Source organism: Carica papaya, chromosome 1, assembly GCF_054855325.1.
Source record: "Carica papaya isolate Zhongbai chromosome 1, ASM5485532v1, whole genome shotgun sequence".
In the NCBI taxonomy this organism is placed as follows: domain Eukaryota; kingdom Viridiplantae; phylum Streptophyta; class Magnoliopsida; order Brassicales; family Caricaceae; genus Carica; species Carica papaya.
In genome coordinates this window covers 21,988,981-21,999,283 of record NC_142309.1, presented here as the reverse complement: position 1 = coordinate 21,999,283, position 10,303 = coordinate 21,988,981, and the positions used below count along the sequence as shown (strand labels likewise).

Here is a 10,303-nt window from a genome sequence, read left to right as displayed (position 1 = left end):
CTAATTTCTATCTTGGTTGGCAATGATCAGAAATACTGCTTTTAGTGGAGCTAAAGCAGAATACAGCAAATAAAAGTAGGTACAGTACCAGATGTTTCTAAGTTTTTTCCTCGCCACCTTTTCTCTTCCATGAAAACAAGAAATCAGATCTTAAGAAGAAAAAAAAAAAAAAAAAAGAAACCAGAGAAAAACATGAACTCCCCAATCTCTTCAACAATTCTACTTTCACCACTCGCCCTCTTCCTCGCTTGTCTCCTTCTCAACTCTTTCGCACATGGCGCCCACAGAGACACACTTGGCCGCAATGAACTCGTCAACAGAACCTGCAACAATGGGCGCCAAAGTATCCTCCCTGTCCAAGCCACTACAGAAGAACTCCTTACATTTGCTGACCCAAGACTCGCCGTGGTGTACCCAGTAATCCAGAAATTCAAATCAATCATCACCTCGGATCCTCTCGGCATTACCACATCATGGATCGGTTCAGACATCTGCAAATACAGAGGCTTCTACTGCGAAAGCCCCCCGGATAACCAGTCTGCAATGGCCGTTGCTTCCGTCGACTTCAATGGCTTCCAGCTTTCCGCTCCAACTCTCGACGGCTTCCTCGACCAACTTCCTGACATCGCTCTCTTCCACGCCAATTCCAACAATTTCAGCGGGACTCTGTCGGCGAACATCGCTAACCTTCCATACCTCTACGAAATCGACATCAGCAACAACCAGTTTTCCGGCCCGTTTCCGGCCGCCGTTCTCGGCATGAACGGCCTAACTTTCTTGGACATTAGATTCAATTCCTTCGCTGGTTCGGTTCCCGCTGAAATCTTCACGCAAAACCTCGAAATCCTCTTCATCAACAACAACAACTTCATGCAGATTCTGGCCGACAACATCGCAAACACCCATATTGTCTTCCTCACTTTAGCCAACAACAACTTCAGGGGTCCAATTCCAAGTGCCATTCTCAAAGCAATGTCGAGCTTAACTGAGGTTTTGCTATTAAACGACCAGTTAACTGGGTGTTTGCCTTACGAAATCGGGTTTCTCGGAGAAGCCAGAGTGTTGGACGTCGGCAAGAACCGGTTAACCGGCGAGTTACCGTTCTCGGTGAGCTGTTTAGAGAAGGCGGAGCAGCTTAACTTTGCTGGGAACCTTCTTTACGGAATGGTGCCGGAGGTGGTTTGTGGTTTACCGAGGTTGGTGAATTTGTCGCTGTCGGAAAATTATTTTATTCAGGTGGGTCCTGCGTGCAGAGCTCTGATAGCGAGAGGAGTAGTTGATGTTAGAAACAACTGTATTCCTGATCTTCCGTTTCAGAGATCTACAGCAGAATGTGCCAATTTCTTTGCTAAACCAAGGCCATGTTCGTCAATGTGGACTTACATTATTCCTTGTAAGAATTCTCTATTCCAATATCCATGGGATTCTTACATTGGGAAGAAGAAGATGGCTTCGTCTCCTTGATCTGCTGAAAAGGTTATATAATTTTTAATGTATACAATGGGAAAATTTGAGTGTTAATTGTGTCGTCTTGATCTTAACGAGTCCACACAGAAATGCACGATTCGAATCTAATTCATAATTTAAGAAGAAAATTAAGAAGTATCCAACTAAAATAATGTAAAAAGTGGATGAACCCTTGCTAGAAAAGTAGAAAAAAAGGAGCAATAATTAGATGAAAGAAAAGATTGGTCACGCTTGGGAGGTGTTTGGAAGCTGGCCATCCCACTTATGTTTCATTTTCAACTTCTTCTAGTGCATAAGAAATTTAAAGCCAATCATAAAATTCCATAAAAATGAAGATGATAAAAAGCCATGAACAAGTGGAGCTGGGTGGCTTTTCACTCAACGGACAAGGCCGCCCAATGGCCTTCACTTACAATAACTCGTTTAAAATTTATTTATGATAAATTTGAAATCAAAATTTTTAATTTTTGGAAAACGATTTTTATTTTTATAAAAAATAATTTTCACTGAAAATACTTTTTATTTAACAATTATTTTAATACTGCTTTTAAAATCAACAACACAAGCTATGGTCCTTCTAAACATCTACCTTATTTGATAATTACGTAAAAATTCATTTGTAATCCATCTACTACTCTTTCACTTTTTCTTTACTTGGGCCTCTCCAATGAAGATAAGAAAATTTATCATAAAATTCATTTGTAATTTAAAACTTTCTAACTGTAAAATTTAGATTCATATGAAATTCTTAATAAAATTAAATGTAGATTTATAAGTTCAAATCTACGACATCATGATTTTGGCTATGTATCATTTTATTTTTTATAAAATGGAAATAAGAACTTAAAAAAGAAACAGAGAGGATGTAGGATTAGAATACTGGCCCAGAAGAAAGTAATTTGAACGGTCTTCTTCTAAGCCCACGTTTAACAATTCATTTTCAATGCAAAGCAAGCCCAGCGGAATAGTCAAAATTATTTGGAATAAGTTTTTGGCATATTAATAACAAACTTAATTTTTAGCCTATATTAGGTGCAAATAAAATAAACAAATTTTATTATAACAAAAAATTAATCATACATATTACAACTATTTTAATTGAAGGAAACTAACCGCTGCTGAACGTCTTATAAAAATAATTTTATTAATATATTAATTTATCGTTGGGTTGAGAAATGTTAAGAGTGAGACACCTTTTTCGTGTTATCCAAAGCTTGTATTGGTAATTCTTGGCCCCGAAGAAACCAGAAATATTTGTACAAATTAATAATAGTAATTTGACATATGTTATTTTTTAATGGTAATTCACTTTCCATATTAATAATTAAACTACTGAATCATTATAAAATATTAACAGTTAAAAAGACTTGTTTGTCGCGCAACATAATTGGGTTTGGATAAATATTATAATAATTAAAATTCTAATCTTTATAATTTTTAAAATAAATCGTATTATTTTTATAGTTTACCTAGTGATTAATTTTATAATATTTAATTTATTAATATAATAATTAGTGTATTAACAATAATATTGTAACAATTAGATTAAATTTTATTATAATAAATTATTATAATTTCAATAAAACAAATATTTTTTTGACAAAATTGAAATAAACATAATAGATTAACACTTAACTTGCTTACTCTCTCGTAGTTATATATAAAAAAATATGATTATATTTATTGAAATATTATTTTGTGGCTATATTATAGTTTTAAAAGTAATCGACTATTCAATAAATATAAAATTTAACTTATTATATTAATTAATAAAAATTCTCTAACAATTAAATTAATTAATTAATTAGAATAAAAGTTAGTAGTATCCAACATAAATTTGGATGATATTTTCTTAAAGCTCCTTTACATTTCTTCCCAGCTGGTGTATATGATGCTTGTGAAAACTACCTTTGTTCAACAACGAGCAAATGGCCTTAAAACCAGCGCCACTTTAATCTGAGTTTGGTTACTTCTCTTTCCCTCCACGAAGGGGATAGAGAGGTTGGAGGGTTACAAATTCTTTGGGGGAATCATCATAAATTAATTATATAACGATTTTAACATTATGAGAAAAATGAAAGGTAAAGGTGGGACTTAGTAGTAGTCTCGTAGGTCGGTACAGCAGACCACCAAAAACAGAGGATACCCTCTCTCCCCCCCCCCCCCCCCGAGCAAGAATCAGTCTCTCTAAGCGGCCCTTCCCTATTCTGAAGTGGGCTCATCGAAGCCCTATTAGTTCTGTATATTCAGGAAGAGGGCTATCAAATGGTCGACTGCGAAACCCATCAGGGTTCAAAAATCGGAATGTCTGGACGCCAACTACCTATTAAAGTCATTGAAGGGTAAATATTTCTTCAAATCTCTATGGATAAATTTACTTTTTATGCATTTTACAGAATAAACCCATTTTTTATTTTTCTTCAATAAAGGAAAAAAAATAAATAAATTCAAATCTATTTCTTTTTCTTTCCCTTCACGTGATTCTGAGCTCGCAGGCAGAGCCGACAGCTACTCTTCAGCTCCTACATGCTTTGTCACGTTTTGCTTGCTTCCATCACCTTCCCTTTCTCTCACTTTCACCTTCTTTTCTCTCGTTTCTCCCCTGAAAGAATCATATGCCTTTCAGTGTGGACTACGGAAGAAAATAATTGGGTAATGGCGGAGTGAGTGACGAGTGAGAGAGAAAGTGCGCGGTTGTTTTGCATTGAGGAACGATGCTTGATAAAAGAAGAAAGTCCCATAATGGGTTTTTGTTTTTCTTATTGATTAATGCTTGTTTTCTCCTTTCACTTTCCTCCATTGTTGCTTCCTCGAAGCATCACTCCGCTCCTGCTGTGAGCTCCTTGGTACCACCCGATGCTTCCGGTCTCTTGGCTTTCAAATCCAAATCTGATTTGTGGAACAAGCTTCGCTTCTCGCAGAACACCACCCTCCATTTCTGTCAATGGCAAGGAGTTACTTGTTTCCAGTACCGAGTTGTGCGTCTCGTTATCGAAGATCTGTATCTCGGAGGTGTTTTCGCTCCGAACTCACTGAGTCGCCTCGACCAACTCCGCGTATTGAGTCTGCAGAACAACTCCCTCACTGGACCAATCCCCGATTTGTCACGATTAGTCAATCTGAAGTCTCTGTTTCTTAATCATAACTCATTTTCAGGCTCCTTTCCTTCATCAATCTTGTTTCTTCATCGACTAAGAACCCTAGATGTCTCCTACAACAATCTCAGTGGCCTAATACCCGCCGGGTTAGCTTCACTAGATCGCCTTTACTACCTCCGCCTTGACTCAAACAGGTTTAACGGCACCATTCCTCCTCTGAGCCAGTCCTCTCTGCAAATTTTCAACGTATCAGCCAACAACCTCACCGGCGCCATTCCCATTACCCCAACGCTCTTACGTTTCAGCCAATCTTCTTTCTCGTGGAACCCTGGTCTGTGCGGCGAGATCGTGCACAGAGAGTGCCACCCACGGCCACATTTCTTTGGCCCCACCACGGCGACGGCGAAGGCATCGCCGCCGCCAACAGTGGGGCTAGGGCAGAGCGCGGAATTTCGGGGAGTTGAGTTAACTCGGCCGAGCGATCAGCACAAGAGGAAAAGAACGGCGGTGATAATTGGGTTCTCGTCTGGTTTGCTTATCCTCATCGGTTCGGTTCTTTGCTTTGTCATTACAGTGAAGAAGAACAGAGGTCAGAATGCACAGAAAGAATCGAAGGCAGTGATGACGTCCGATGCAGCGGCGACGGGGCAGGCAGCGGTGGTGATCCAGAAAGAGCAAGAGAAGGAGTTGGAGGAGAAGGTGAAAAGAGTGCAAGGGATGCAGGTGGCGAAGAGCGGGAACTTGGTATTCTGTGCGGGCGAGGCGCAACTTTATTCGCTGGATCAGCTGATGAGAGCCTCCGCGGAGTTGCTCGGTAGAGGAACGCTAGGGACAACCTACAAGGCGGTGCTCGACAACCGCCTGATCGTGAGCGTTAAGCGACTTGATGCGACCAGGTTGGCGAGTTCAACTAAAGAGATATTCGAGCGGCACATGGAATCGGTGGGTGGACTCAGGCACCCGAATCTTGTCCCACTGAGAGCTTATTTTCAGGCTAAAGAAGAAAGGCTCCTTATCTACGATTATCAGCCCAATGGGAGTTTATTCTCGCTAATTCACGGTGAGTTGTATTTCCCCTGCTTCAATGGCAGCATTACTCACTGAGTCTGTGTTGAGTTGCGTGTAGGTCGACTCGGCACTGTATCTCAGTAGGTGTTAATTACGTTGATAAGAACGAGGTAGATGACAGCGAAGAGGGAGACAAAGTGATTCAGGAAGGACCAATCATAGACTGCCACGTTTATATAAAAATCTAAGAAATATTTATCACCTGTCCAGCCTTTACACGATTTGGCGGTATCCCAGTTCTCTCACCAGCACTGGGAATCTCTCTTGTTGACGACATTGGGAGTTGCCGCTGACGTGATTTCAACTTTTTTAATTAATTAATGTTTCAAAATGCTAATAGTAACCCTTAATTATTTTTTGATTAAATGGTAAATCACCTTCACTATTGACTAAATTGACCTTGTCGCCGACCCAGTCAGCAGATTCTAATTTTGTAGAGGTGTGGCTGTCACGTGGGGAATCTACACTAAGTTTCTTTTTCTATTTTTTTAATAAAAATTATTTTGATTAAAATAAAATTAATTTGCATGAATGCAGGCTCAAAATCCGCACGTGCGAAGCCACTTCACTGGACCTCATGCCTGAAAATAGCCGAAGATGTCGCCCAAGGCATCTCCTACATCCACCAAGCGTGGCGGCTCGTCCACGGCAACCTTAAATCCACCAACGTCCTCCTCGGCCCCGATTTCGAGGCTTGCGTCGCCGACTACTGCTTGGTGGCACTAGCAGCCAACTCGCCGCCGGAAGATATCGACTCGGATGCCGCAGCCTGCAGGGCTCCGGAGACACGCAACGCCGGCCAACAAGCAACGTCGAAATCTGATGTGTACTCTTTTGGGGTTATGTTGCTGGAGCTTCTGACGGGGAAGGCTCCGTCGCAGCACCCTGTGTTGACGCCGGAGGAGATGATGCAGTGGGTGAAGTGCAGCAGGGAGGAGGAAGCCGGAGGAGACGATGAGAGGCTGGGGATGCTGGTTGAGGTGGCGATTGGTTGTAGTTTGAGGTCGCCGGAGCAGAGGCCGACGATGTGGCAGGTGTTGAAGATGTTACAGGAAATTAAGGAGGCTGTGTTAATGGAGGATGGTGAATTGGACCCACATTCTGGAACGTCCTAGTTGTTATAATTGATGTACTATTATACTGTCACTTTTTATCAATGAATAGAAAAATGATTAGAGATATAAATTCAGTTATTTTAATTTTTATTAAATATTAATTCTGCAGAAAGTTCAATCAAACTTTTTATTATTATTGATTTAAAAAAAGTAATTCATCCAATTTATTACTTCTTTAAAAATTATATATTATTGAATCAGTCATTTTCTCACAAGCAAAGTAAGACGAGATAATTTTCGAATTTTGTCGACTGAAAAAGTTTTCCAAATAATTATTTTCTGGGGATAAAAGTTCCAAACAAAAATTTTTTAAGCATACTGATATACTTTAATGGGCTGGAGGCCCAAATAAAAGAAAATTTTTTACTCCGAACTAGGCCCGTATGTTAACTCTTGGCCCAATACGAGATGAGCACACACCTTCGAGAACTCTTGGAGAGAAAGCGGCGTCGTACGACCGAATTTGCTGGAAACATCTGGCGCGACGCAAAAGGAAGGAACCCAAATCTCTCATATGGAAATTGTCGATACCTGAAGCTGATAGCTCCACCATAAGCAATTCATCCTACTCACAACTCGCCGATGCCATGGACCACAAGGACACGGAGATGATGGAAACCGAGCCATTGAACTCGGCCGCAATGCAGCCGCTGCGGCAGGATAAGGACGATGGAGTCAAGGAGCTTCTCTCATTAGCTCGCCAGCTCCTCAATCAAGGCAAGCCCTCGCAGGCTCTTCAAGCGGTAATTGCATTCCTAACTCTCAAACCCTCCTTTTTTTTGTTTGGTTTAATTAAAAAATTATGATTTTTGTTGATTTGTCTTCATTAATGATTACTGGGTTTGAATTAGTGGCTGTTTATGATAGGTGCTTAACGTTTTATCTCGCTAAGTTTTCGTGGGCACGGATCAAAATTATAATTTTGTCGAACTTTGTTCATTTGCTTTTCCAAAGGAACTATCTTTTTCCTTTTTGCTTCACTCATCTTAGATAAGCGGATCTTATGCGTATTTAGCTATACGCTGTTCTAGATTTCCTTTTTTATGGTCAGTTAACTGGACTTCGTTAGTAAATAATCAGTCTTTCAGTTAAGCCTCTCAGTCGGGAAGGATAAAGTCTTTATTGTAACTTACCAGGGAGGGAAAGAAAAGAGACGTTGGTGGAGAATGTGAGATAAAGTGAAATGTAGGTACATCCAATTTTAGGTTTTCAGGTTACTCGGTGATGATATGGATGCTTAGTTTGGTATAGTTCTCGTGTTAGGGATGAAGCAAGAAGCATTCACCGGCAATGATCAATAATTGGAGGGTAAACGGTGCTTCAGCTACATTAGTGTCAACCATGATTGCTTGCAGTCGTCTCATGTCATATTTAGTTCTCGGCACTTTCCAGAAGTTATTAAACTTACTGCACAAATTGAACTGACAATCAAAGAAAAAGTTTGAAGATTAACAATCTTTGTAAGAAAGATAAAGGAAATCAGAAGCCTTTGGGAAAGAAGAGAGCACGAAGAGAAATACGGAAAATTGCGTCAGTTATTATAAACAGTACATGTGTGGGTATTTATACATAATGATTAACTTATGCCCAATTATAAATATAACCCTACAATTACACAAAATTACACAAAACAAATATAACAACTATTCTAACAGAAGTTGTGGTGATATAAAGCCATTTTGAGAATTTGATTAGTTTCCTGTTACGTTGTGTTAAGTTCTATATGTCAGCTGATACATAGTGTTGCCAATGGTATACTGTTGCTTTCATTAAGTGTCAGTATCTTATTCGTTGTCCGACGGTAGTTGCATTATTTGTTGATGAATTGCCTTATACTTATTGCTTGCAGTTTTTGTACTTTATTTGGAAGCTGTCAACCTTTTGATCATTCTCTTGATAATTTAAGCATTTTCGTTATTGTATTCCTTATTGATTATCTTCAGAGACCTCTTGGGAAATATGTTTTTCGTACTGACTTGGATAAGGTTTGACATCCTCTAGAGTTGGCTCCTTGAATGCAAAAGTAGACTAGGATGTTTCCTCAGTTTTTGCAAATCATTCTGTTACATTTTCATGAAGCTAATGTTCGTTATTTATAATCAGGCATACCGTAACTGGCAGAAAATTAATTCCACAAAAGCCGTAAGGGACATTAATAATCCCATTTTTCAGCAATTAAAGACGTGAGACTGACATAGATGCTGTTTTTGTCAATGTTTAATTGTCTATTGGATATCTGAGTTTGGCTATTCAAACTCAAAGCAAAAATTTTCCACGAAAGTTTTAATGTGTTTAAATTGTTATGAAAAGAAAATGAATGACATCCTTGTTAGGCAGCATACAGAGTTACTACCCTACAACCTTAGATATATTGGTGTATTTTTGTATTGAAAAAAGAAGTTTTATTAGGGAGAAGAAAGAAAAAACATACATTAATGGAGGACAAGAAGTTTTAAACCAAATAGAAACTGAATAACATAAAAAGCAAGAAATCAAGTGTTGTACTTCATGCATTGTCATGTAACCTGTTAATTTGAGAGATTCTTACATAGATGGCAAAAAATAGATCTTTTCCACGGTCTTCTCTGATTCATACTTGAGACTTTGGGACTGTACTGAGAACTTGCTTTCTCTAATCAATATGTAGTAAATAGAAACTTGTGAACTGCTTGAATATTTCTAGAAATTATGCCTGTTTGGATAGTTACTCAGTTCCAATCCATGTATTGCCTCTGTAACAGGTTGTGATGGCCATGAGAAGTCAGGGTGGAGATAGTGCTGTACTTCAATCCTTGCAGCGTGCCCGTGAACTATACATTAGTAAACTTCAAGCAAACTCTGCTGTTGACCAATTGGCCTCTTTGTTTGCTGAGTGTGCAATTGCAGAAGCAGAGCCTTCAAAGCCTGAATCACCAATATGTTGTAACACAGGCATCCCATCTGTTGCATCGGATGCTCATGGGATTTCCATACTAGCAGAAACTGGAAGGACTCAAATTGTATTGGATGCCTTCTCGGATGGAAGCAGCTTTATCTGTTTGAAGTGCGGTGGTCTTGTAAGTAATCATCGTAAAGAGGAACATTATGCATACTGGTGTTGCAGCATCTGATGTGCAAAACATGTGGAGTGGATGTTTATTTTCAATGTCCAGCAGATGCATGATTAGCAGACTTTTATTGCATTCAACTGGATTTTGCTCATATATTCAAGTATGCTTCTGTGAAATATGATAGAGTTGATTTTTGTGTCATAAAAATTGATTAAAGAGTGGAGCGGATAACAAAAACTTATTCCCATACGAGGGAAATGTAGAATTTTATACTCCTGTACTGAGCAAATTGCCGTTTCTGGGTAATAAAGCTTTGAAACTCGTGTTGTTTTACCTTTCTTTTCCCTTTTTTTTTTTCCTTAAAAAAAATGAGATTCTAAGCAGCTTCCGTGCTAGTAAAAACATGTAGAAGCACAAGTCTTTTATCCTAAGCAGCTTACTTGCAAGGAGGATGTATATAAGCTTCTCTTAACCCACCTCATGTGCCTTGTTTATAGTGTTATTT

At 39.1% G+C, this 10,303-nt stretch overlaps 3 protein-coding genes across 3 annotated transcripts; all 3 read left to right on the top strand.

Annotated features, from left to right (window-relative positions):
- Positions 1-1,541, top strand: LOC110818846 (uncharacterized protein At4g06744-like). The gene has a single exon (XM_022047841.2). The coding sequence runs from the start codon at positions 130-132 to the stop codon at positions 1,462-1,464; it is 1,335 nt and encodes a 444-aa protein (XP_021903533.2). The 5' UTR covers positions 1-129; the 3' UTR covers positions 1,465-1,541.
- Positions 1,542-3,928: 2,387 nt separating this feature from the next.
- LOC110818777 (Leucine-rich repeat protein kinase family protein) lies at positions 3,929-6,818 on the top strand. Its single transcript, XM_022047765.2, has 2 exons — positions 3,929-5,625; positions 6,171-6,818. Exons 1-2 carry the CDS (start codon positions 4,182-4,184, stop codon positions 6,746-6,748), a joined length of 2,022 nt encoding a protein of 673 aa, XP_021903457.2. The 5' UTR covers positions 3,929-4,181; the 3' UTR covers positions 6,749-6,818.
- Positions 6,819-7,187: 369 nt separating this feature from the next.
- Positions 7,188-10,131, top strand: LOC110818692 (uncharacterized). Its single transcript, XM_022047642.2, has 2 exons — positions 7,188-7,491; positions 9,490-10,131. The coding sequence occupies exons 1-2, from the start codon at positions 7,336-7,338 to the stop codon at positions 9,856-9,858; spliced, it is 525 nt and encodes a 174-aa protein (XP_021903334.1). The 5' UTR covers positions 7,188-7,335; the 3' UTR covers positions 9,859-10,131.
- The last annotated feature ends 172 nt before the right edge of the window (positions 10,132-10,303 follow it).